The sequence below is a fragment of the Vidua chalybeata genome, chromosome 3 (assembly GCF_026979565.1).
Source record: "Vidua chalybeata isolate OUT-0048 chromosome 3, bVidCha1 merged haplotype, whole genome shotgun sequence".
In the NCBI taxonomy this organism is placed as follows: domain Eukaryota; kingdom Metazoa; phylum Chordata; class Aves; order Passeriformes; family Viduidae; genus Vidua; species Vidua chalybeata.
The window spans coordinates 79,222,478-79,250,251 of record NC_071532.1 but is presented as its reverse complement, the minus strand read 5'-3'; the positions used below and the strand labels follow the sequence as shown (position 1 = coordinate 79,250,251).

Below are 27,774 nucleotides of genomic sequence, written 5' to 3'. Positions count from 1 at the left end.
CCTGGAGAATGGTCTTTAGGAAATAAATGTGAAAGCACACTACTGCTTCATAAAACTTAGTAATGTAAATGACAGTTGCCACATGGGGCAATAGCTGTGGCAAGAAGAGTATTTTCAGAGTTGCAAATGAAGTTCCTAATTGTCCTACAGAAAGGAGTAAAACATTTGCTCTGCAGTTTAATAATTTAGAGGCTAAAATATGCAAATATCACTGTTAATTTGTTAGGAGATATCACCAATTTCTGTGAAGATAGAACCACTCATATTACAGAAACGTCCCATTAGCTTCTCTGATCTTCTTGATCTGTTAGTGATAACATTGATCTGGTAAGGAACAGCACTGATATTTAATAAAATGTTATGTCTGAACTTCAGCAAAAGAAAGTTAAGAATTTCTGTGTGTGAGGGTGATTGTATTATTGTTGGGTGTTAAAGGGGATGAGAGTGAAAGTAAAGGTAAAATGTTATTCAGTACTGGCCTTTGAGCAAAATAATAGGACTGTTAATTCCCTGTGCTGCAGTTGCATGTGCTCGTGAAACTATAGTGGGAGGAGAGCTAAAGAAAGCTTGTTTGTTATGTTCATCTGTTCGTTTTTCACTCTGAAAAAGGAACATCTACTGCAGACAGAATTACTGCCTAAAATGCTTCTGTTTTCTTTTTAATCTCATCTTTCCTATACTGTATCTCTGAGGCTGGTTTTTACAAGAACTCCATCAAGTTGCCTCTGTATCTTTCCTTAAATTTTTCTATGTCTGCCTTTTCTGTGTTCTCAGATGACTAGTGAAAAAATCATCATAACTGAAAATCACAATAGCCCTCATATGTGGACAAGTAGTAAAAGAATATAATTATGGAAAAGCTAAATGAGGTCTCTGCATTGGTAGTTAGACTGTATCTCTGAAAGAAAGAGCAGAAACCCATGAGAGCAATGTGAAGTAAAAGAAGAACAGGAACTAATTTGGTTCAAAACCCCAGTGTGATCAAAGCAAGCTGTCGTATAGGGCACAAATTTGTCCATAAAGGGGGGCTCAGGGGAATTAAAAAACACATGAAGGTTGTATAAATGATACTTCTTTTGCTCCAGCAAGTTTGATGGTAAATTTGAGTAATATTCAGGAGGCCATGCCTACCCAGAATCTTATAATTTATTGTGTGCAGTAATCACTGCTGCACACAAGATGGCACAGTGAATAAAGCCATCAGAAGAGCAGGTCAGTGAAGTGTGCAAAGATTCTTCCTTTATTGTTGACTGGGTCTTTGTTGTTCCCTGGGATGGTTGTTCTTGCCAGCTAGGATTGCTCCAAGTGTGTCTGCCCCAAGCTCAGTGCTGAATGCCTTTCTCTCCTTCTAAAGTAATTAATATACGCTTCCTAATGTCTTCAAAACTTTTTCTGCAAGCGCTGGCACAGTTCTGTTTTCAGTAGCTTCCTGTTTTGATAATGTTAAATATCTTCAAATATTCAGGCAGGTAGGGATGCAATTATCATGTTAACAGCAATATGTCTGTTAAATCAGTTAGTTAAAACAGTAGTTAAATCAGTTTATAGCTGTATTCTTTCAGCTCCAATAACCCAGTTGCCTAGGAACAATAATTAGCCTTCATAATTTCAGACCTGTGAAGAAACATAGATTTATGTCGCTGGAAGTCCTGCGTTCTGAGCCCTTTTACTGGGACAGATACAACCAGAGTTGTAAGCATTCAATGAACACAATTTTTGTTAAGTTTCTTATATTGCTGGATCTGAAAAATGGAAGTTTTGTTGCTGGTAGTGACAGTATTTCCTTGTGTGAGATAGTTCATTCCTGTAGGCATCTCTTTCCATGATGATGATGGGTAGTACCGAAACAGCTATGACAACACTTCAGGGATAGCTTAATTGGAAGGGAAACTGAAAACTATTTTGTGCACTAGCTGGTTCAATTTTGTCTCTTTCTAAACGTGCCTGTGGTACTTTTACCCTCTAGCTAGGATACATCACATTCAATTTCTGGGTTGAAGTCTTAACCCAAGGCAAGTGGTGTGGCTTTGTAGGATTGGCATCTCCATGTAATAAGATACCTCTTGTGCTCTATACAATTGTGCCACTTCTGTTTCTGTTTTTGTGAAGTCATACTGCCTGTTCCAATTATGCCTACTGTTTGCTAGTACTCTCTTTAATTTGTGCTAACCTTTCCATTATTTTTGGAGACAGGAGTGGTTGTAGAAATGCTGCTCATATGCTTTTCTGTTTTCTTCAGGATTTGTATATAATGTCACGCCATACATGGAATACCATCCAGGTGGTGAGGATGAACTAATGAAAGCAGCAGGAACTGATGGTACAGATCTCTTTGATCAGGTGAGAACAACTGGCAGCAAATGACACTTGCTCACCATACTTGAAAAATGCATGTTTTGTGGTTATTTTTAGGGCAATTCAGTGGAAATGGTGATTTGAACTTTTTCAGTCCTAAGGAAAGGCAGCAGATCACTGCTCAATGATACTTACATGTGCTGGAAGAGACATGTAGTTTCAACTTTGTAGCAAAAGACAATAATGAAAATGTTACTTTATGTTGTTAGAATTATACTTCAATTAGGCTTCATTTTTTTTTAGCTGAAAGAGCAATAAAGCTAGCAACAATTTGCGATACCACTTTCTTAATAAATTGCTGCACTGACTACTGTTGTTGGAGAGACCTAGTTTTCTAAGAGCTTTCACTTTTTGAAACAAGCTTGTAGAATTCTTTGTCTATTTACTTGGCAGCTGCATTATCAGAAAAAATGCTCGAGCTTCTGTTAACTTTAACTGGTGAACAACTTACAAGATGACAGTTGGTCTCTAATTTGTTTACTATTTCTTTAAATGCTTTGAAAATACTCAGAAAATAAAGGTTCTTCAGCATGGGTGTGCTTTCTGCAAGGAATCGCAAACTTGGTGTTGTAAAACGTGATTCACTGAGTTGGTATTTTTTAGAAACAGACATTCTGTGGGTCTCCATTACACACTAGGTTTATCTGGGAAACTGGGAAAGAGCAGAAATCTCCTCTGTTTCTGAAAGGAAATATGTTGCCTCTTTACATGCCATGCATCAGAGTATGTTATGCCTTCATTTGCAAATTGTTTTTAACGTTGTAAATAAAGATGGATATTGTAGCTTTGTTGAGTTTATCCTTAGTTTATACTTTCACAAATGGAATGTTGGTTTTGGGCATAATTCTTTGATTTCAAGAAATCTGTAGTATCGAGTATCTGGTATCAAGTTGGGGCTTGGAATTATGTTGTTGGGTCATTATATGATGTCCTTGAAAACAGAAGTCTTGCCATCAAGAGTGTTTAGGGAAGCCCCTGCAGTTAAGTTGAGATATATGCTTGCAACTTCTTAATTTTTTGCCATGTGAATGGAAGCAGGTTTAGATCCTGAAAATATGCTTTTCACTTTTATTGTTTCTGGCTTTTCACTTTTATTGTTTCAGACTTTTCTGTTAATGGAGGTGTTTGTTTTCCCCTCTGCTTTAGCATTCTGTGTCTGTCAGAGAGTGTTTTTTTTTTAAGAGCTTGGTAGATTACTAGTGTTCCCCAAATTTCTGGAAAAATTAACTGTCATTCATAATCCTTCATTTCTTTCTGTTACCTGTATATGAGGAAACTGCAACATGTTGATGGGATTCTTTATCTCATCTCTTTAGCTAGTCCAGTTGAAAGTTTTTATTTTTAAATCTAGATGCCATTCAAATTTGTCATGCAACACTTTGTTTCCTTTTCTCTTCTTGTGATGTTATCCTGGATGCCCTATCAGAATTCGCTTTTCTGCCATCCATTACTTCTACAAGTTCTCCAGTTCTGGTCTGTAAAGCTACTGCTTTTTCTTCACTTTATTTTACTTTCTTAAATAGGGAATTTCCAAATGAAATGATTCAGTGATAGTAAGACAGAAGCAAACAGAAATACACCAGCTTGGTAGGAGGTGTTTGTTTGTCTTAACTATTATTCTTTATGTTTGTTTCCTTCATCCCTTTTCCCTTTACTTGTCTAAACAAGACTAATAAACATTGTGGTAATGGCAAGGTTTTTGTTGTGTTAGTTGTTCTAACACATGCATCATAAAAATGCTGTTCTGAAATATATTCTGTAGCTCAAGTTTATGATGTTCAGACATTGCAAAGCATAAATGAGTAAATTAAACTATTGTTCCTTTTTTCATAATCATAGTGTTTCACCTAATGCCATGATATCTGTAACAGAAGTAAAAATAAGTACTGACTGTTGTAATAGTGACTTCTAATGTGTTTTAAGATAATCTGCTAAATGAATTATATTAGTCAATGTACAAAAATGAACTTTTCTATTTCAGTGCATAGAACAACATAGTAAGAATTCCAAATTTTATGAAAAAATACTTTGTTAATGTAGGTTCATCGTTGGGTCAATTACGAATCAATGCTGAAGGAATGTCTTGTTGGGAGAATGGCTGTCAAGCCTGTTGCTGCTGCAAAAGGTGAGTTGTTTTAAGAATGAAATATTGTCTATTATACTTTATTCCAAAATTATCTGGAAATTATGAGAAAACCTAAGTCACCTCATACTTATGAGGAGAATCTCTGTTCTTGTGTACAATTGAAGGCTTTTGCATATATTAATTTTTTTACACCAGATACCAGAAGATGAAATTATTGTATACTTGAAGACTTTTAGTAATGCACTGCTCTGTTTGTTCTTTTGTTTTTAGTCATTAGAAAACAGCTGTGCATGTGTGTAATATGTCTGTGTATATGGAAAAGAACTTACTGTCATGCCATCCCTCTTTTTTCTTCTGATCCCAGAAGGCAAACTGTCATAGGCAGCTGTCATATTGAAATAAAAGTCAGTATTTTCAGTCTAGCTGATTTCAGCACCTTACATACATTTGGCAAGTTGCATATGTATTGAGTTATTTGAATACACTTCATGGGCAGTTATTCTTTCCAGAACACATTATTGGGTCCTTTAGTTTGAATATACCTTGAGAAAAATTTTCTGATAAAACAGACTCCTCTGAGCCAGGAGAGCAAGAAGTGTAGTATAGTCTTAGAATGCAGGTGATGGTTTCCAGTCTTCAGTCTGTTTTTCAGTTTGTAGGCCACAGCCAAAATTTCCTATACCTGGGAAGCAGACAATGTTACTCAGTATTGATCCTTAGCAAAACTGCAGTGAAAACATGAAAGGAGTAATGATTACAACTATTTTTTTCCAATTCTGTATACTTTAGTTCACAATTTCAGCTGTCTTGTAGCTCTTCAGCTCCTGAAGAAGTGCACTGCCTGCTTGCTTAATGCTTAGATAACACCATCTTAACACTTAGGTTGAGTTTGGGCTTTGTGTGAAGTGGAATAGTATTTTACATCTCCATGATACAAGCTAATTCCAGTGTGGAACTTCTAAGGTAAGTGCTGCAAAGCATGGAGAAACAGCATAACTGCTTCACTGAGTTGAGGCATTACAGAGACATTACTACTGCTCTGTCAACTGAGTTAGAAATTTAAAAGTAAACATGCATTTTTTTGTTTTATTAATCTAACTTTCCTGCAACCGGAAGGAATTTTTGTCACAGCCAGTCAGTAAAACATAAACATATCTTCAGCCCTGCTGGCTCTGGCAGTCCATTTTCTGCTGTTCCCTTTTTCTGCTTTGTTTGTTAATAGGACTATCCATTTTGCTGTAGTAAAATTTGCAGGATAAAGATTGTCAATTATATAAAACCAGTTCTGTTGCCTGTGTTGCTTTTAGCCATTTCACACTTGAAAAAACTTGATTTTATTAATAAAGAATCAAACTGATAAAAGAACTACAGAGTCATTTAGGTTGGAGAAGGCCTCCAAGATCGAGTCCATTTTTTGAACAACCACCACCTTGTCAACTAGACCATGGCTAAGAGCCGTGTCCAGTTGTTTCTTGAACGCTTCCAGGGATGGTGACTCCACCACCTCCCTGGGCAGCCTGATACAATACTTGACAGTCCTTTCAGGGAAGTTCTTCCTGATATCCAACCAGAACCTCCCCATGTGCAGCCAGGTAGTGGACTCCCACGTGGCTGTACCCTCCTTTCAGGGAGTTGTAGAGATCAGTAAGGTCCCCCCTCAGCTTCCTCTTCTCCAGGCTAAACAACCCCATCTCCCTCAGCCACTCCTTATAGGATTTACCCCCCAGACTGTTCACCAGCTTTCTGGCCATCTCTGGAACACACCAGCACTGGACTTGCTGAAATCCTTCACTGTGAGATTCTCAAGGATTACTTTGATTCCTGGGAGGTTCTGGATCCTCCTCCTTCGAATTATCAAAAAGTGATTGACTTACTTCACTATTAGCCAGCAATAATTCTAGTCTTTTATCTTTCGAGAAGACCATATTCTGCCAAATTTGCATTTCAGAATGGAAGAATAAATTACTAAGTTAAGGTGCATGTTTTTTAATAGAGAATTAAATGGGCCCCATAAGTATAGAGGGAAGACAAGACTTCAAATTATAGATTACATTGCTTTCTTTTTGTGACAGAGAGTGAATGTTCAGCAGCAGGACAGACATTGGTATTTGTGCAGTCTCAGTACAGAGCAAAGAAGGCAGATGTAGGTTTGTTGGGGCATTGCTGGAAGATTTGTGGTTGTGTAGCTTAGGGGTTTTTTTCCTGTTTTCTGGTGGTTTCTTGGGAGATGGTACAGTGGTTTGCTTACTGAACTGCTTAAGGAAGCTCAAGTTTGTCCTTGCACACTCTAGGTTGGGGGTTTTTTTGAGGAAGAAGAGTCTTTTGAAAATTCTGGTAATAGTGTTTTGTAAACTTGTATTTTGAGAATGCTGCTTATGCTTGGGTAGTGACTAATAGGAAATCCTGTAGGGTTACAGTGGATCTTTGCACTGAAACATGTAGTGTTTGTACTTGCTGAGAAGGCCAGTGCAATACCCAGGTATGTAAGAGAAGATTTCAGAATCTCCCTCAGCTTGCTGTTCCTTCAGGGTGCTCAGCTGTAAACATTAGCACAGTCTGAAATATTTTAATACTGCTGATGTTTCCAGAGACACTTGTTAGTGTGTAGTAGCATAAATCCCTATGTTACTTTAGTGGTTACTTGGAAGTCAGAATGCAGGTTGTATTATTGTTAATTCAACAAGATTCAACTGAGAGCTGTGATGTCATCCAAGGAAGAGAGGTAGGGCTCTGCCTTCGGTGTATCTCACGTCATCCTTAAAATTTCAGTGCTGATTTCTGTGCAGTGTGTTAAAGTGTAGTGAAATGAGAATAGGCTTCCAAATACAAAAAATTACCTTTCCTTAGAAAGAAGTTTTTGGGAACAACTTGCCCATCCTGGCAGAAACCGTGGTGTATAGCAGAATATAGAATATATAGAATATGCAGACAAATGTTGCCTCAACCAAAAATTTATGGAGTATTTTCTTTTTACCTCAGCTAAAAATGTGTGGAGTATTTTCTTTTTTACGTTAAAATGGCACAACATGAAAGCCTGTGATGAAGGTTGTTCTTGAAGAGCTCTCAAGTAATTTTGGAATACCACATGGTTGGTGCTTTGTTCTAGGTGCCTCTCTTAGCTTCTCTCTAGCATTTTTTCTCTAACACTTGCTGTTGTGATGCAGAGCACTGGGAAGAATATGGAAGAACAGGGAAGAAACACTCCTGTTTTGGTTTTCATAAAAGGGAGCAGGAAGAACAGATTGTTTTTCCTACTTCCCAAACTTGGCTCCCATAAGAAAGAATATAAAGTGGACCTTTCATATTAGGACATTCTGAGATGTGCAGTGTAGAGGAGGGCAGAAAGGGGCCCAGGTATATCCAGAGGTCTAGTTTCCCCACAGATTTACTGTGAACAGAAGGACATGTGGTTGAGAGGTGCAGTGCCTTTCCCATCCAGTTGAGCACCTTATAAATGAATTGGTGCTGTGTAATTCACCTGCTTGGTCTTTCTTTTTTTAAATTTTCTGCTAGAGTTGGTTGGTTTGGAATAGTCGTAGCATACTGTAGAATAAATGAAAAACTCAGATAATAACTTGAAAATAAAATCATTTGGCAGAGGAAGCTTACAGAAAAATTTCCTTTTTCCTATGCTCCTGCCAAGGATTGGGTTCACATTTCTAAGGATTTGGTTGGTCAGATTTGCAGTCTGTGTGGTGTTGTGAGACAGGTGTTGTTGGAATTTTTAACAGATTCAATGAGCTTCTTAGCTATGAAGTCTATAATTGAACAAGATAATCTGTGTTTTGTTTTTTTTTTTTTTTTGAAGTGTCAGAGTTCCTGCATTTCCTGTCCTTTAGAGCTTTGCAACTTTTGGTGCTTGTACTGTACCAATTTTTTTATTTAGACATAATCTTTTGGAATGGTAATCATTGCTGCATTTATTTGTTGCTTCTTGATGTCTGAAGCATCCTTCAGCCTGGTCGTTCCATTAAGCCTTTTTGAAGGTTTATTTGGAGATCCTTTCTTTTGCTACTTTAGCATGATGTAGGCAAGTACTGTAACTTCTTAACTGTTGTACTTGTTTTTTATTAATGCTTGCAGAGATTTCTTCTGCTGTGTCTGAAGACAAGAAACAGCTTAATGGTAAGTTCTCACCTGGAGTGAAGTTGGGAGTGAATCTCAAACTTAGGTGAATATCATTGAGTGAGCAGTATTTATCCACACTTCTCTTTCTTTGCATTTGAATCCAGTAGTCAAGCTGTAGTGATCCGTGGAAATTTCAGAAGGCAAAATCCTAACCAAGTATTGTGAATTCTGTGTTTGAAAGTACTGTAAGACTGCAGTAGAGTAGTGTAGATTAGGGAGGTATGAGATGGACAAGCAAAGTCAGCTTGTCTGTGAAATGCCAGGAAGATTTTCTGCCCAAGTCTTTTCTATCCAGTCAGGTCTTCCACTTGTTTTGCTGGATTTTTTTTTTTTTCTTTCAAAGTGCAAAATTTTGCATTTCCTTCTGAGCTTCGTGAAATTTTTGTCAGCCCATTTCTCCAGACTCTCTGCATCCCTTAATAACCTTAACCTTTCATTTTTTGCCTGTTTGCATGTTTTGTTATTGCTCTGACTGGGAGAGTGTGTGCCCTGTAGGTTGCTAGTGACTGTGTGAAACAGTATCAGCATTCCCTGTTCCTTGGGGAGTGCTAACAGTAACTAGCCTCCAGCTGGATTTGGTATGCTGATCACAACTTTTGCGAGTGGCAGTTCTGCTCATTTTCTGTCTGTGATGCAATCCACCAGCCAAACCCAGCTCTTTCCAATGTGGCCATGAAGATGGTGAGAACCTTTCTCACTAGCCTTGCTGCCCCATGGGATTGTGCAAAGCAGTGCCATGATGTGCAGGGTTGTAATTCTGCTGTTCATCTGGTCACATTAAACTGTTGCCATCAGCCTTTGGCTTCACCCACAGCTTTTCTTCATCTGTGATCGCCATGAGTAATAGAGCACTTTTCTTAATTGGTTCACTGATCACCTGAATAATTGTCTTTTTATTGCAGCATGAATCACTGTTTTCATGTAGCATCTTGTAGTATTTCAAAATAATTAATAAATAACTTGGTTTGCCAGAATGTTGTTTTATTGTGGCTGTTCATATATTTATCTGGACCTGCAAAAGCAAATAAGAGTATGTATGACCATGGACTCCTGCTATCCCTGCAGATGAAGCAATTCATCTGTGTGTCCTCAAGAAAAGCTTAGCTTTTGAGAAGGCTTTTATCGTTAGGTGATTGGTTTTCTTTTGCAGTCATCTGACTGCTCTGACATTTAGCTTCCTTGGCAGCTGCAGCTGTTGTGTACTTAGGAGTAATTAAGGATCAAAGAATAAGTAATTTGAGTTTTAATTGCTTTGGGTTAATTCTGGATGATTAAATAGTTGTGACAGATTGGGTTAGACCAGAGTGGCTCTTTTTGTTTTTATCTACTTCCCGTGTGGTGGAGCCACTCAATTACATGTTAAAGCTTGTAGTCATACTAGAAAACTTACTGGCATTTAGAAGATAATCTGGGTAACTGAGAATTCATGTGCTAATTATTTTATGCATAGCCATTTCAGGTTTACAAGGTTTGCCTTTGAATGGGCTTGAAACCAGCACTTACTAGCTGTTCAGTGTGCAGCTTCCTCCATCATCGTTCTATTTAGCTTCTTTGTGTTAAAACTGATGCAGGATTGCAGTTGCTTTTATCTATCTCTGTCCTCAAGTTTTAGCCAAATATGTTCAATTTCTGTTATGCCAGAGATTAATACAACTGGCATTTTGAAAGACTGGCCAACTGTTGCTTCTCAGCAAAGGCTGTTTCAGACTGTTTCATGTAGTTAAACAGTTAAAGTGAGTGTCTGTATTCTGTGAAAATTCCTAGCAAAGTGCTGTGTAGAAAGATTTGGGTTGCTATCTTTGCTTAATTGACTAACATGGAATTTTACTTGTGAATTAGGTTAGATCAGACATCTCAAATGGAATATTCATCTGAATTGTTAAAAAAATAGTTCTGTTAAAGGAAAGTCATTCAGGTACCCTTTTTGTCTTTTTGTGCTTCACTATCACAAAGTGTAAAAGCACAAGCTAATAACAGATGAAACCAAGTACAACACAGGTACTGTGGTGTATGGAACTCTTAAGTTCTGAAGTAGACCTCCATGTTGTAGAACCTTGCTCTCCAAGAGAAAGTGCTGAATAAAAACTAAGTACTAAATGTATATAGTCTGGCTACCTGTGGAAATAAAGCCACTAAATATTGTTCAAAAACACTTAGATCATTCAATTAAAAAAACCAAAACCACAAACCCCCAAACATACCTGAGTATGATTTATATTAAGCAAGCATCCCAGCAAATACTTTAATGACTCTCTGCTCTTTGCAGGTGTGCTTCCTGAGAAGAAAGTACTGGCTGCTTCTGCTAAAGATTTAAGTCCGAGGTAAGCCTTTGTCTGTCATTGTCTGTTGAACATTCTATTTAACAATTCTGTGTAATTCTTAGTAAATATAAGGGTAGCTCTTCAAATTTCAGTTCAGTTAAGTGAGTATATGTCATTACCATCCTTGTATAAGTAGGGAAGTTGAAGTTCAGGTTTAAAACAACTTGCCAGAGGTCATGTGGGCAGATGATGGTTCTTTGCTTGTTCTGTTGATTCCTAAATCTTGTGCTGCCTTGATTGTATACAAATGTATGGCTTATATTTGCAGGCTCCTCACCTTTGTTTCTTGGTAAAACTCATGGAAAGTGATTCCAATTGGACTGATTACTTTCTTGACTTTAACTAATTTGTCCATAAACAATTGCCATGCCAAAAAGGGCATAATTTCAAGCTGGAATATATTGGGATGTGATAGCTACATTCAAGTTCCTACAGTATGTAAAGCAAAGCAGGCCCTGAAAGCTCACTGTGATGTGCCTGCTGTTGTCACTGAGGCATCATTTTACTCCCTGATACCTTTGGTCATCAAGGTCCAGTTTCTCACTTGGCATCAAAATTCCCTGGGAATGTGTGTTTTCTGGGCTAGTTACATGCACTCATAAAATACTGTGGCTTATAAACAATTGGAATGAGGTTTGTTTTCTGAAGTGCTCTCCAAACCTTGCTGCCCTTCTTGCCATGTGTGTCTGGCATATTCTGGCATGTGACTGGAAGGTGTGCAGCCTAAAATGTGTTTGCTGTCAGGAGTGTTTTCTTCTCCCTTTGTCCCTGTTTTTCTGGTCCAGGAGTAGATGGAAGTTACTTCCTGGCAAGTGTAAGGCCGTGCATTTGAAGGCTTTGGTTTTTTGTTATTGTTTTTTTTTTTTTTTTACTTTACCCTGGATTTATTAGCCCAAGATTTGGACTTGGGAACATAGGAATGAATGCAAAAACTTCATTTGTGGAGGTGAAGGGAACTGTGGTTTTGTGGTTTGTGCATCACATCTTTAGCTCTTGGAAGCCACCCTGCCTATTTAGTGCTTTTGTCTGGACTCAAGATTTTAATCATCCATAAGCAAGGTTCATATACAACAAGGAGAATACATGTGCTTTTTAAGTAAAACTAATGCCATACAACTTTTACTACAGTGTGCTCTCTATCAGAATACATAATTAGATAGTTATTTTAGTCATTTTGTCAAAATTACTGACTTTGAACTTAGTCTTCAAAAGTAGCAAGTAATATGTTTGGCTTGTGAATTTGTTAAACAAGCTCTATTTGAAGGCTTGGGGTTAAATATGATTTGATATGCTCAAAGAAAGTGAGCATATATTTTTTTCTTTATTGTATTTTTGTTTTACAGTTATGACTGGTTCCAAACAGATAGTTTGATCACAATTGTCATATATACTAAGCAGAAGGTAAGCATATTTCATGAAGGAAGAATTACAAGATCTAGTTGTGATCTAGCTTGAATTCTGGGAGAACTTTATAAAAATTGTTGGTTTTTTTTTTTCCCTTGACTATGAAAGGACATGAATGCAGACTTGGTGATAGTTGACTGTCAAGACAAACAATTAAGGGGAGAAATCATCATGGATGACCACTCATATCTTGTAGAAGTTGGTAGGTACTGTAATTTTGCAGTTGAAAGTATTGAATTTTCATTCTACTGTATTAAGACCTGCTCATCACACCATTAGCATTTTACATGTACTAATTAATATTTTATTCCTCTTTCATTAGAGATGGTTAAAGTGCCTTGATGTAAAGGAATTACATTGTTTATCAACTCATATCTTCATTTTTTAGTATGTACTAAATTTCTTACATATGTACTAAATGCAATAAGAAATAGATTTTGAAGTTGTGTAAATTTTTTCTTCACGTGTGTATTTTATGATTATTAAAAAGTCCTATTCATAAGGGCAAGTGCAATAATTGCAGATTGGTAGCTTTACATGAGCCGTTGTTAAAAGTAATGGGAAAAATAATATCTTCATGCATGAGGTTTGTAGAAGTCATGAGTCAAATTTCAAGGCCAAATAAACATGCACAACTTTTTAGTATTATAAGTTCACTCACTTCCTTATACTTTCTGTATATATGATGGCTGGAATAGAATTTTGTTAATGCTTAACACAGAGTGTTTGTGTTTATTTCAGACTTGGATCACGCAGTTTCAGAAGATGTGACCGGTAATTTCTGTCTCTTGCAGCACTTCTGTATCTCTTCTAGGATAGTCCAGTCAGGAGCTGAACTTCCATGATCCTTGTGGGTCCCTTCCAACTCAGGATATTCTATGATTCTGATATCAGGATGTGGAATTTCCATTTAATTTTCTGACTTATCAGATACTTCACAATTTTACTTACCACCAGGTCCTGACAGAGTCAATCAAAACGAGCCATAACATTAAATATTTTTTCTTAATTGTGGCATTGGGTCTGTGAAAGTAATAAGCTGATAGTGCTCTGATCCCTCTGAGTATGACTAAATGCTAAAAGAGCTAGAAGTTAGTTCTCTTGTGTATTTGTAAACTGTTCTTTGCTTAGACTGAGACTTTCTTGGATTTAATTGTTAATTCAAGTGGCCTTGAAAAGAAAGTAGTAAGTAGTGGTAACTAACAATTTCCAGTACACGAGGACTCTGGGTTCATGAGCATTTTTCTTGAACAGATGGTCTGTGAAGCTGTCCTGATTCCATGATCTATTAAGCAAATAATGTGCATTAATTATGCATATCCAGTTAGTGCTTGTTTTAACTGCATTCTAAAACATTTTGGAGAGATAGCTGGAAGTACTTTTAATTTGATATTCTAATTTAAAGAATTAATTACATGTATCTTGAGAAATGAGTAATTGTTCTGAATTTCGTTATAGTTTATGTGTGAAATATTTTTTTGCACAAAGTGTAACTAAAAATAATAATATGAAATCTTTTCTCTTTTAGTAAATATTGCTGAAAAAGTAGGGAAAGTAGAAATTATCTTAAATAAAAAGGATAATGTCCATTGGAAAATGCTGGGACAGCCCTGTGAAGGTCATAATACTTTTATCAAACGCACAGACAGAGGTAAGCAATTTTATGGCCAGCTACCAGCTGTTTTAAGACTTCTTGGAGCTTGTTAGCTATATTTGTTTTTTCCCAGGATTTTCTTTTTCTCTTGTTGTACCTTCATTTCTTTCACAATTGTTGTCTGATCTTGAAAGGTATTCAGGAATTTTCCTAGAAAGAGTTTGACTTGGAGGAGGGTTTTTTGTTTTGCTTTAGTTTCTTAGTTTGTTTTGTCCCACAGTGGAGTTGAAGGTGAATCTGATATTGGAAGGGGAACACTTCCTGAGTGTTGTTCCATCTCATGGTTACCTGTGTGCTTAATGACCTCTCTGTCCATATGAAATCATCAGTAGACCCTGAGGACAGCATGCATGGACATGTGTCAATCATTATGAGAGTAACTGGAGTAAAGTATCAAAAACCTTCTCTTCCACTTCTTACTGTAGATACAGCAACATCTCTCAGTGCTGTAAGGTGGTTCCAGTGCACTGCATCTTTGTAACTCGAGCTCAGATTAAATAAGGGACTTCAAGTCACGTGTAGGTACTAAAGCCAGCTCTGAATAAGCTGTGTGTACAAGAAGCAGTAAATATTATATATGGATTCATTTTGTAGTAACAGAATAATATGAACTTGTTGCAGCACCAAAGTGTATTGCAGTGATCAAGCGTGGGTTTCGGTTTTTGTCAGCTAAATTAAAAATTTCTGCACAATTACATTGTGTAGTATAACCACACTTCTGATGTTATTGTGGTCACCTAGTTTCTCCAAAGCCCTCTTGGTTTTCTATCTGATAATTCTCAAAAATTGACCGTTGGATTACAGTCTGCATTATTATGTGTGAAAGCAAAGTTGTGCATTTTCAAGAGCTAATGAAATGTTGCTCACCATGTTGTACACCTCTTACTGGCCCTCAGTTATGCTTCGTGGGCCTTTAAAGTTGAGAGATTACTGTGGTACAAAAAGGAAGACTGCATAAAAGCACATCTCTCTAGCTACCTTTAGCTTATGTGGAATATATTTTTCCTTTTGAGAGTTTCAGATACTGTTGAGTCATCCACTTTAAAATTAGATTTTTCAATATAATCCTCTGTATCTAAGGGGTTACAGCCTGATCTAATGTGTTGTCCACTGTCCATTGCTCATTTTCTCTCTCCTTGCCACGTTTTGTGATAATAGAAAACAGAAGAAGATAATCTGAAAGAACAAGAAATACAGCATATAGTGGCTTTATAGATCCTTCGCAAATGAGGAAGCTTAGATGCAATTGACAAAATACATATTGAGCATTAGTAACCAATGCTTTCTAGATAACATTATCTTGTTACCCTTTTTTTCTTGTAGTTTATTTTATTCAATTTTTGTGTATTACTAGTTCTTTTGGTAATTTATGCTTTCTAATATAAGTAATCACTACCCAAAATTTTTCCAATTTGGTGTCAAGGCAGTGAATAGTGTGTGCTTATGGGAGCAATGGTGTTTAATTAATTTGGTTTTCCTTGTCTTTGAGTTTTTTAGTATTTCTGTGTGTATTGACCAGTGAAAACACTTCCATTGTATTCAGAGCACAGGAAGAAGGGCTGAAAAACAGCCGAGATTGACACTTGACTTTATGTCTTTATTACTTGTTGCTATGACAGCATTCATAAATGAGTTTGTAAAGGACAGGTGTGTGACCACCACATGTGCAGAAGCATCTATACTTTATGAAGTTATTTCATATTTATTTTTGAAGCAGACATGTCTAGATTCTACAAAAAAGTGATAAAGGTCTTCTTCAGGAAAAACAATTTAATGCAAAGATGGTACTGGAAGCCTATGATAACTTTATTATATGAAGAAACAACATGAGCCCTTACTTTTTTCTCCATAGGCTGGGAAAGTCATAATGCTGATAAATTGCCTATGTACTCTCAAATTCCTATTGAGTTTATGCTAACATTTTGGCCAGTGTATTTTAGTTAATTGGAAGGAGTGAACAGAACTGTTGAATTTCCTCAAAGTTTAAGGGGATTTTTTTTTCAAAATTACTTCAATTTCAGTTAATTGCACTGTGTCTTAAGATGGTAAGGAGATTCGGAAGAATATTCAATCCTGCTTCTACTCTTTAAGAAGGATTAAGTGCTTAGTTTTCTGGAGAAAAAATTATTTATAACCTACAGTATTGCATGGAAAACACAATTCAGTATAATTAGATTGTCAGTGTAGGGGAGTTGGCGACATTACTTTTCAATAGCTGTTGTGAAACTGGTCACTAAAAGTGTAAACAAAAGCTTATGGTCATAGGGCTGGCATCCTGTGAAATTTAAATGCAGTATAAAAGGTGAGATAGAGCTTTCTCATTAAAACAAACAAACAAAAAAACCAAACCCCTAAAACCTGACCCCTTCCAACCTACCAAAATACCATACAGCACAGTGATAGAGATCAGGTTTTCATGTAGGTATTGTGATTTTCTTTTAGGTGCTTTTTCTGGGAAATAAGGTGTGGCAGTCCATTTATGAAGGGGCATGCACATAAATGCAGTAGCCATATGCAATTTAAAAATTACATAGTAGTAGGGATGACTTGGGGGTGTGTGTGTGTATTTTTTCCCATGGAGAATAAACTGCTTCTTCCTTCTAAAAATTGATTCTGAACTTTTACTCAGATTCCTGTTTTGGAAAGTTATCTAAGTTCTGCTCTTTTAAATAGCATGCAACTATTGGCAGATGTTTAGAGTGTTCAGTAAAGAAACAAGGTTCTGTTGCCTCTGAAATGGGATACAATTTCATTGTTTTGTGCAGTGGTTTTCGTACAGATCAAGTGGAAGATCATGGAGGTTTTTTTGTTGGAAGTTCCAGAAGGGAGCAGAGTGCTGCTCCCTGTATCTTATTGTGTATCAGTGAGACTGACGCTGTAACCGGGTGCTGAGTAACCAGGGAAAGTTTAGAAGATCTTGATTCAGTGGGAACTTTATTTTGGGAGGGGAGCAGTGTGGGTTCGTGGTTGTCTTAACTCCTAAGACTGGGCAGCTGCTGGAAGTGGTAGGAAGCCACCTTCCTTTAGCTGTGTGGTCTAATCCCCATTATATTGGCAATAGTAGTAGTACTTGAGGTTCCATAACCAAGTGACCTGAATAAAATAAGGATTAACTTTCAGCTGGTTGGTGGGTGTGTTTGAGCAGTAAATACTTGCTGGGATTAGGGTGGAATCCCTCTACCTGAGATGGAAGGGTAGTGGAGCTATTCATCTTTTTCCCAAGTCAACAGGCTTATGTTGCCACTGCAGCATCACTAGGATTATGACTAAGTAGTATGACTAGTAACTAAGAAATAAAAATTGTCATTGAAATTCTATAATTGAAGAAAAGAAAAAAACATCATTAAGGAAAAATTCTTAAAAGTCCCTTTCATGACAAGGAAGAACATGCAGTACTCAGAAGGATGATTCTCTCCAAAAGCTGTCGTTACCTGTACAGCAGATTTGTTACTAAAACTGAATTTGTATGCCTATAAATCAAGGTGCTGTAGTTTTTGATTCCAGCAAAGGTGGAAGTTCAGTTTAGAGAGTGATGTCTCCAGCCTATGATTGTATTGTTTTTTTCTGGAAGCCCTTTGGTAGTGAGGGGCTGCAGGGCTAGTTCTCTTAGATCAGGAACTGCAGTACTGACACTTGATGTCTGCAAAATGTTTAATCAAACCTAACCTCCTCACTAACTACTTTGGTCACTTTGAAAAATTGGGATTTGCTGCTGGACACTGACATCATGATCCAAAATTGAGAGAACAGTACCTTTTGCTCTTGTATAGTAGCAAATAATATGTCTTTGGCATCTGAGAGTAATGTGGCTTCATAGGTTGACAAAACCAATTGTTTGGCTTCAGCTAGCTCCTTTTGTTGAAAGGCTTTTCTGCTTTGACAGTTATTTTTGCTTGTGGCCTCAGATTTTATAGGAATGACTGATAAGGAACTAATTTTAGTTAATGTAGTAAAGACTACAGTCTAAACTAGAAGTTAATTTAGAAAGTTTTCAAAAATATATTGACTGCATCAGGACGAAAGTTCTGTGTGGCAGTTAAAAAGAGGGAGATAAAGGTTATTTATGAGGAAAAGGCTGGAATTAGTCAGGTTGGAAAGGTGAAAAAATTATTAGGGAACAGTGAATCAGTTGATGAATCAGCTTTTCAACCTTTTTCTCCATGCCCAAATATGTGTAAGAGCATTAGCTGATGAATGTTAAGGGTTACATTACCAACCTCACACATCCTTTAAAGCAATTCTTAAGTCTGCAGAATGGATGGCATTCTTGACATATTTATTTGGCTACTGTACTTTGCAATCTTATTGTGTATTGTTTTTCAAAAGAAGGATAAAAAACAAATTTCTGCAAACTTTTCATAATATTTATATGGCTTGAGAGATGCTGATATTTTGTTTTACTTCAAGATTGGTATGAAATGGAATTACTGACTTCCACTTTTTCAGGGCTTTAGGCATTCTTTTGATTCATCTGAAATGCTTGTTCATTCAAATTAAGGGATTTGTAGGATGTTAGATGAGAGATGTGAGACAATCTTAATAAAGAAATATTCCATGTCAGAAGCTTTATGCTGTGTTTCTGCAGGCATTTGTAGTGGATAACTCACTAGTAGCTATTTGAATAATTTAAGAATACCGTGTATGGCATTCTCATACATGAACCTGCCAAATTTTGTGAGGCTTTACATAAAGATATCCACTGAGACTAGTCACAAATTCTATATCGAAAATGGCAAACGACATGGTGGGATTATTGTAGGAAAGTGGCTTCTTCTCTCTGCCTTTTTTTTTTTTTTTTATTTCGCTTATTTTGGATGTATGAAGTTTAGATAATGCTGCTCATGGAATTTTGTTGCTTGTTAGCTCTCTTTGTTTCTTTCTCTTTTTTTTTTTTTTTAATTCTTTGCAGAGCTTCCTAATAGAATACCTAATAGCCCATGGAAGTTCCCTTGAGTTACAAACCTGTTTAGGCAATGTGGTGCTCTGATCACACTGATATTCCAGGTTGGAGCTAAAATAGTGCAGAAACAGAGGCCTGGCTGAAAAATGCTCTCCTAAAGGTAGAGGAGGAAAAATTACTCATGATTATCTTCTTTACTGAAGGCTCCTGTAAGCTCCCTGTAGCTTTCTCTTCTCCAGGTTGAACAATCCCAACTCTCTCAGTGTATCTTTATAGGAGAGGTGCTCCAGCCCTCTGTTCATCTTCGTGGCCCTTGTCTGGACTTGCTCCAGCAGGTCCACATCCTTCTTGTGTTGGGTACCCCAGAGCTGAGCATAGGGCCCCAGGTGAGGTCTCACAAGAACGGAACAGAGGTGCAGAATCACCTCCCTCAGCCTGCTGGGTGGCTGTGGGCAGTCTGTTGCTGAGGAGTGTGGTGCTGTGCTGGCTTCTGTTTCATTTGCATCCCACCAGCTGGTTTTGGTCTGCTTACATGTACCCATGCTGTACTTGTATAGGGAGCTCAGTGCAGGTGCAATGTAGTACAAATGGTTCTGATAGTTTTTGGTGTTTTTCTACTTATTCCCAGTCAATAACTCAGAGGCTCTTAAAATAACGTTATAAATGAGTCCTTAGTCCAAAATTATAAAAATAGTTATAAATAGTTATACAAGAAGCATCTGTTTACTGTCTTTTTATAAGTAAATAGGGAAATACACACATTTGTGTCTCTTATTGAAAGATATATAATAACAGAATGACAGATTGAGACTTAACTAACAAGTAAAATGTTTTTAGGACTGTTCTACAGAAAATGCAAGTTGATTTCCAAGACAGAAGTTACCCATGACACCAAACTCTTCTGCCTAATGTTGCCTAAGGGAACACATCTCCGTGTTCCCACTGGACATCATGTTTACCTCAAACACATTATTGCAGGTAAGAAAAATTGAGAGTGTAGTAATGGATATAGTTACATCAGTCCTTTTCATAGTTTTGGGAAAATGCCAAGTCCATGGCCACTAACTGCCTGATGGTTGTTAGCAAGTTTCTGCTTCCAGGATCACAATCAGTACTTAATAATGAACTGACTGGATCCATATTAATGGGAAACTAATTATTGAGATGGCTGGCATTTACTGGTGACCTTATTGTCTCTACCATGAACTCTCCCCTTAAAAAGTGCCAAAGCAGTGCTATTCATCTTTGAAGTGTGGGAAGCTCATTGTATATGTCTTATGAATCATTAGTCAGTTCCTTTTAGTTTGCAGCTTTTTTTGAAATGAGGTGGGTACTGTTGAAATTTTTTGGGGTGTTTTTCTTCTTCTGAGGGATTTATAGTAGTCATGGTAACACTGCTTTACACTCCAGTTGTGCAATATTAACGATAATGTGAGGTTATGAGAGGACTATGTCTTGAAAAGCATGTGGTTTTCTTCAATGTACTATTATTCAAAATTTTGTAAAAGCTTAGAAAACAGAAGGTCAAAGAAATAGCCAATTTACTATTTTAAAGGGTACTTCTTAAAATTTGCATATTAATAGTTATACTGGTCACTGTACTTGGATTGCAGTATACATGGTAAAGACTTCTCAGAAGAATTTTTAAACGTCCATTAATTGAGAACTGTTTTGACCTCCTCCTCCTCCCTTCTTAGTTCTTTAGTAGTGTCCAGCTCTTGAGCTATTACTGTCATTATACAATAGCTTTTTGAAATGATACTGCAAGAAAATACACTTGTGCAGTATTAAGAATCTGCTGGTTAAATTTAAAATAAATCAAGCTGTGGTACTTGAAAATTAATGAAAATGTTTAGATTTTCATGTTCTTTGGGGATGACTCAAGATCTTTTCATTCTGTATCCTGAATTGCTAAGTAGCATGGAAATAACATACTCAAGTTTTTAATTGGAAGTAGAAGACTTCCAATTCTGTAATAAAAACTGGTGCAGTGGAAAGTAATAACTTGTGTAAAAGCATGGGATGGTTTTATTTTTATGGTATATATAGGTACTTTATTTACTTTTCACTTATTTTGGTACTTGTTTGTAGTATCTGGATGTAGAGTACTTTTCATATTACTTGAGCTGTATTTCTGTCTACTCTCTAGGGACAGAGGTAGTAAAACCATACACACCTGTGTTGCCTTTTTTGCCACTGGATTTCCAAGAACCACCTTGCCATGATGCTGTGCATATATATTTAATGATTAAAATTTATTCCCATGGACTGTTCACACAGGCACTTGACCACCTACAAATTGGTAAATATATGTGGGGAGGTTGTGTTTGGTTCTGTAACAATTGCATTCTTTTTAAAGATTCACTGTCTGAGTATTGTGACATTCTGATTGTTTACCTGCTTAATCAGGACTTACTTAAATCTTCTTTTAAACCTTATTCTCCATTCCCTGAGTGTAAAGGCTTGTTCTCACTGTAACTAGGAATTGTCCCTTGCAGAAAGGTCTCTCCTGAGTGATGCATGTGAACTGTATCACACATCAGAGTTGATGGCTTTGATGTCATATGCTCTGAGAACAACTTCTTGTACTCTTGCATAAAGAAAGGAGGTCTGTTTTATGAGACTTAGGATGCACTTCCTTTTCCATTTCAGATATGGAGGTAGATTTTTAACACTGACTTTGCAAATGTTTGTGTTCTCATTGTGTAAAATCCATCAAGACATAACATTTTATTTGTACATCTCTTCTTTTAAGAAGAATGATCTTTATGTGAAGTGTATAGCACCTTTCTGAAAGAAATCCTAATATTACAAAGATGAAAGCAATATGAAATGGCCTCTAAAAAATCAGAATGCTAATCAGCTTGTTTTCATCAAATTAATGTTTACTTTTTAATTTTTTAAATAAAGGAGACTATATTTCTGTCAGCAATCCTGAAGGCAATTTCAAGAAGTCACAAGTTCAAACTTCGGAAGATCTCCTTTTATTGGCAGGAGGCACAGGTTTCACACCAATGGTTAAGCTGCTGAATTTTGCTCTGACTGAAGTTATCTGTCTCAGGTATGTGGAATTCTTGACACACAAGCTTCAGTGTTAATAAAACAATTAACAAAATAAAATTGTATGAAAGCATTTTTCTTCAATTTACACCAAAAACTGGCTTGCTTCAGGGAAGAGTGTGTCAGAGGCTGAGGCAACTTCCACTTATTTGTTTATGGGCTACCATCAACGTAATGGCCTGATTTGCATTTTGAATTTTAGGCGTGGTACAAATGAGCTCACTGAGTAGAAACTTTGAGGAGTTGTTTTTTTTTTTTATTACCTTCACATTTGGGTGTCTTTTTTTAGTATAGAAATACTACAATATACTGGGGAGTACCAGTAAGGGTGTCTCAAAACATCATTCTCCAAATAACCATTTTCTACTTTTGTGCCCATGAACAAAATGCATGGCTTTCCTATGCACTTTTGGTTGACTGTCCCCTCACCTGAGTAACACTTGATGCTGTGGTGCACCGTGCCACCATTTAGAGCACTACTTTAGTGTAGTGGGCTTTATTTTCCATGTTTTCAGAGAAGTGGGCCCTGGGAAGCATGTAAAGGTTCTGGCACATTCTAGTTTCTGAATAAGATGATTTTAGTATTTAAAGATGGAGCATAGCTGATCTGGGGCTGTTTTGTCTATACAAGGCAAGTTTTTCAAAGCTTGTTCAGTGTGTGCCTCATTTTGACTTACAATGCCTCTGGAGAAAACAAAAAATATAAGTAAAAGGTTTCTATGTGATGCATTAAGTTCTGATTCTGTAACAGAAACAATCTGCAGTTAATTTTAACTTTTGTTTTGTTTTGTTTTTTTAAGGACAGTGAAACTGATCTTCTTCAACAAAACTGAGGATGACATACTCTGGAGAAATCAACTAGAGCAATTAGCTCTTAAAGATGACAGGTAATTAAAAGTCTCGTGGAGAACAACTTGTAACATCTCTGTGTAGAGAACAAGTCTTGGGCTCAGACTAACTGTACAGCTTTGGCACAAGGACAGATTCTGATTCTGTAAGCTCTTAGCTAAGAATATGATGAGTCCTAGGGAGTGGAAGGAGATCCATTGCTCACAGATGCATAGCAGAGGCTATTTGTTATGATCTGTAGGTCCCATGGGAAGCCAGGGATTTGATTTACAGTGTTTAATAGATGGTTATGGGAGATGACATGTTAGATGAGATGATTTTTAAAATTGAGAAGCTTTTTGATGCAGGAGAAAATTTGCCTTAGCCTTAACTATAGAAAACACAGTTAAGCAAAAAGGAGCACAGAAGAGAGAAGGAGAATGTACCCTATAAGAAACATTCTGAACTTAGAGAAATCTTCTAAAAATATTTTTGGTGTCACTGGTTATGAAAATGTTTATGTAGAAATTCAAAATTTAAGTAGGCTCATTACTTTAATTTTTTCTTAATAATTGTTGCATTTTGCCCTCAGTTACTATGTAATTGCAGATTAAAATGCAAGTAGTGCACATGTAATGTTAAATTAATTCAGCAGGCCATAGTTCTATAAGGAGACACAGGATTATCAGGTTACCCTTTAATTTCAGTTCTCTTGCTGTTACCATAAGATAAATTGTCACTGCTTAGATTTTATGTGATAAAAACATGTTTTGTTTATGGTTAATTCTTAGTTGAATTCTTCCTCAGTAGAAACCACTTGTTCCTTCACAACATTGAAGAGAAAAATCAATACTATTTCATACCCCAGTGATGTCTGACACATTCAAAGCTTTGTAGTCTAGACATTGTGCAAATTTACAGTAAAAGCCTGTTCTCCCTTTCCATACAAGCCTCAGATACACAAGTGCTTGGTTTTTACTCAGTTACTATTCTGTTAGTGAGTTTTTGAAACAAACATTCGGTAATGAGTATTTTCTCATTACTGAAATTGTACTGACATTTTCATGAGTTTGGCCAAGCATTCTTATCTCACTGCTTGTGTATTGATCTACACCAATGCTTGTGTAAAAGTGCTAATGGAGCAGTAAAATCTGTGCTTAAGTATCTTAATTGGTGCCCAGCTTTATAGCTGGGTTTTTTGTAAAATAGAAAGCTGAAATTTCTAACATTGAAAGATTTGTTTAAATAAATATTCAATATTGAAGGTGATTTTACTGACTTGATCCCGAGGAATGACTAAATATCTGTGAGATCTGATACTGCAGTGGGGAGCTGAGCAGAGCAGGAAGATAATCATAGGAAACATCAGTGTCTTGGTCACTAGCATTTTGTGTAGCAGATCTCTAATTGGAGGTAAGATTTATGAAATATTCTTCTGCTTACCAGGTTTCAGGTTCAATTCATTCTTTCACAACCATCAAAAGACTGGGTAGGTAAACAGGGGAAGATTTCTTCATCTCTTCTGTCTGAGTTTGTGAAAAGAAGCAGAAGAGACTCCAAAGTGCTTATCTGCATCTGTGGTCCAGCACCTTTTACAGAACAAGGAGTGCAGTGAGTATTTTAAATAATGAACTGGAAAGTGAGAATTTTTTTAGAATTTGATCACCTAATCTCCTGTAGTGTTTCTGATTTAATAGTCTTTAAAAATGACCTTATGTTGTCTGCTTTGTAAGAAAATTTTCAAAATTAAAGCAAACAAAAAAAGGAATTAAAAAAAAAAAACACCTTGCACCATACTTGAGGAGTATATTTATATTTATGTGTAGCTAAGTATCAGCAATATATAAGTTTAATGAGTTTACTTATTATGTTGCCCAGAACTTCATAAAAGCAACTCTTTAACAATTGCTTTAACTCTGAAACTCTTTAACTCTTTTCCCCCCAAAGTTTTAAATGCTGCTTTTAATCTGACATTCATAGAAAAGTTGTAATAATAGGAAATAAGCTTTCTTTGTTGGTGTTAGCTTGATAAATTAAGTTATAGAAGTTCAAAGCAGTGTATCAGAAGCATTTTTCTCAATTGTTTTTAAATTAATGCATTTATTTGTGTCTGTTCCTAGTATTTTCTTATTTTTTATGCATCTTTTAAGATAAAAGATCCTCTAAATTTCTCTTGAAGTTTATTGAAGCCCAGCTTCAAAATATTGAACCGATACGATGTCATTTGCATTTCTGCAGTCCTACTGAAGTCAACATGTATTGGCCAGTAATTATGCTGCCTCTTGAGAAATCTGAGATAATTCAGATTATATCTGTATTTATTTTTAGAAATAGTTTTCATTACCCAAAAAGTTTATGTAGTATATCTGAGCTCCTGGGCATTGATTGTTTTCTAAATGTATTTGCAGGGGGAACATTGAATGTGCATGTCTGAATAAAAACAAGGATGTGGTGCTGCAGTTGTGCTTCATGTGTGTCTGTGGTGGGTTTTGAGTTCCAAATATTAATATTGCCAACTTGATTTCTGACTTTCAGATTTCTGAAGGACCTTGGATACTCCCAAGAAGAGATACATGCTTTTACTGCATAAACCCATAGGAGGAGATCAATGTTTGTAAATTCAGTGTTATTTATTTATCTTCATGAATTTAAATAAGTGAGAAACAATTTTGTAAGACTTGAAATTTCACTCTTGGTACCAAACTGTTTCTTGGAAGAAGCATATCTTGGAAAAGAAGTTTTATACTGTGTTTTATCTTCTTTTTGTAAATAATTTTGCTAATATTTAAGTCATCCAGGGTATTAATTTATTGTAGAGGCAAGCAAAAAAGTGTCATATACATTATGTCAGGTGTTTCATGTTGTTGGTTCATGAGAATTCTGAAATTTGCAACAAGCTCTGATTAAGGTTTTGACTTGATAAAGCTTATTATTTCCTACTGTAAAAAGTCCAAAGAGCAATACTGTCTGAAATTAAATATTGCACTGTAACTCAGGTAATCGGTCATTGAAAAATTTTCCTTTTCATCTGATGTCTCTATTTGACTTGCAAGTGATCCAGATACATTTCTGGCTTTGTAAACAAAGAAGAAAAGTACCTTTGGTAAAATATAAAATTTACATCAAATAATAAAAAAAAATAATTTTACTTTACTGCATGTATTTCTGCAAATTTTTTTGTGTTTTCATTTAAGTGCTATAAAGAAAGGTTTCCACAAGCTTAGTACTCCAACTGAGAACTCAGAACAGAGCCATGGAGTCTTAGTCTCCCACAAAACTTCCCATGTGACCATTTGACTGATGTCAGGCATCCTTTGTTGTGACACAATCTGAAGATAAAAACATGACAGATACCAGGGTCACGACAGAAATATCTAAAAATATTTGACAGCTTGCACTAGTATTAAGTGAGGTTATTCCCATCAGTGTGGTTTTTTACACTCCATTATTAAAAATGTGTTATCATGAGGCAGTAATCTGCAGCCTAATAGTATTTTGGAGTAAAAAGCAGTAGAGAGCAGCTACTCTCCTTCTAGATGTTGACATTAGTATATGAAGGTGTTGTTTTGTGTGACATCTAGTACTGTTTATGTCTTCCTGTTGTGTTGAATGGATATTTCTTCCTCCTAAGAAGCAAGACTTGTAGTTGTGGCATTAATACATTCAAGAAAAATATCTTAATGATACCCTTTAAAAAGGCAAAAATTGTTATCTGATAGTGACTGGCTATGCTTAACTGAACTGTCATCTCTTCAGTGCCCCTCCTCCGTTTATTGGACTTGAAGTTAGAAAAGGATCTGGTTGTCAGTTGTTGCCCATAGGCCACAAGTCATTTCAGAAGACTGTAGTTGAGAGCTGTCATAATTTGGTATCTATAGTGCAGTTAAGTGACACTTCTCAAAGTTCCAAAGTGAACTTTCTGCTGAGATAAGCAGAGTTGTGTGTTTTCCCCAGGACTGGCTCTAAAAACCTTAGGCACTTGAAGATTTTTCAGATGTAATTTAGGATTAACTGTCGTATTTCTAAAAGCCTCAGATATTCTTTGGAGTTTTGAATAGATCTCTTATTACTGATAACAGATCTTTGTGTGAGTAGCTCAGCAACAAATGATCATTTGACATTAGTTCAACTTGCTAATCTAGATATGATACAATTTGTTAAAAATGCCTGAAGTGAATCTTTTAAGTTTTACTTCTATTGTTCTAATACTTGAAAGACTTGTTGCAGGTCATAAATTTTATAATACATTCCTAAAGTGATGGCCACCAGGCTGAGCATCTAAAATAGAGTGGAAATGTGTTTTGAAGGCAGCAGTGCTCATGGTTTGGCTGCTTGCATTAGGAATCATTCCAGCCTTAATGCAGATGTTAAAATGGAGCTGCTGGCAGTCAGGTTCTCTTCTTGTAATTAGCCTTTTTGGCTGGTGATGTGATCAAACAGGCACAAAATGTTTTGACAGGAAAGTAGCACAGTGCAAAAGGATGTGGGGGTGCTGGTTGACAATGGCTGAACATGAGCAGTGTGTGCCCAGGTGGCCAAGAAGGCCAATGGAATCCTGGCCTGTATCAGCAGCAGTGTGGCCAGCAGGAGCAGGGCAGTGATTGTACCTCACTCTGCAATGGTGAGGCTGCATCTTGAGTTCTGTCCCCTACAAGGATGATGTTGAGGTGCTGGAGCAAGTCTAAAAGAGGTTAACAAGGCTGGTGAAGGGTCTGGAGAGTGCCTCACCCATATGAAGAGCATCTGAGGAGGGAGCTGGGGTGGTTTGCCTGGGGAGGAGGCTCAGACATTCTCACTCTAGAGCTGCCTGGAAGGAGGCTGCAGCCAAGTGGGGATTGGCCTCTTCTCCCAGGCAACCAGTGGCAGGACAAGAGGGCATCATCTCAAGCTGCAGCAGAGGAGGTTGTGGTTGGACATGGGGAAGAATTTCTTCAGGGGCTGTCAGGCATTGGAATGGACTGCCCAGGGAAGTGGTGAAGTCACCATGCAATAGAATGTTCAGGAAACAACTGGACATGGCAGTTACTGCATGGTCTAG

General features: G+C 36.8%; 1 protein-coding gene and 1 long non-coding RNA gene across 3 annotated transcripts in view; one reads left to right on the top strand and one right to left on the bottom strand.

Moving 5' to 3' along the window:
• The window catches only part of LOC128786486 (cytochrome b5 reductase 4), a 27,891-nt gene extending 2,001 nt beyond the window's left edge, over window positions 1-25,890 (top strand). For both annotated transcript variants that reach the window (XM_053939776.1, XM_053939775.1), the window contains exons 3-16: window positions 2,240-2,340; window positions 4,396-4,480; window positions 8,525-8,566; window positions 10,836-10,890; window positions 12,234-12,291; window positions 12,403-12,496; window positions 13,036-13,068; window positions 13,823-13,945; window positions 19,686-19,826; window positions 20,998-21,150; window positions 21,759-21,909; window positions 22,709-22,795; window positions 24,183-24,347; window positions 25,272-25,890. In XM_053939776.1, coding sequence (XP_053795751.1) covers window positions 2,240-2,340; window positions 4,396-4,480; window positions 8,525-8,566; window positions 10,836-10,890; window positions 12,234-12,291; window positions 12,403-12,496; window positions 13,036-13,068; window positions 13,823-13,945; window positions 19,686-19,826; window positions 20,998-21,150; window positions 21,759-21,909; window positions 22,709-22,795; window positions 24,183-24,347; window positions 25,272-25,326 — 1,343 coding nt within the window. In that variant the 3' untranslated portion in view covers window positions 25,327-25,890. The remainder of the gene's footprint in view (window positions 1-2,239; window positions 2,341-4,395; window positions 4,481-8,524; window positions 8,567-10,835; window positions 10,891-12,233; window positions 12,292-12,402; window positions 12,497-13,035; window positions 13,069-13,822; window positions 13,946-19,685; window positions 19,827-20,997; window positions 21,151-21,758; window positions 21,910-22,708; window positions 22,796-24,182; window positions 24,348-25,271) is intronic.
• Window positions 21,847-27,774, bottom strand: LOC128786489 (uncharacterized). The gene is made up of 3 exons (XR_008430303.1): window positions 27,465-27,774; window positions 24,180-24,325; window positions 21,847-21,934 (listed from the first exon to the last, which is right to left on the bottom strand). It is a non-coding gene; the product is annotated as an uncharacterized LOC128786489 (long non-coding RNA).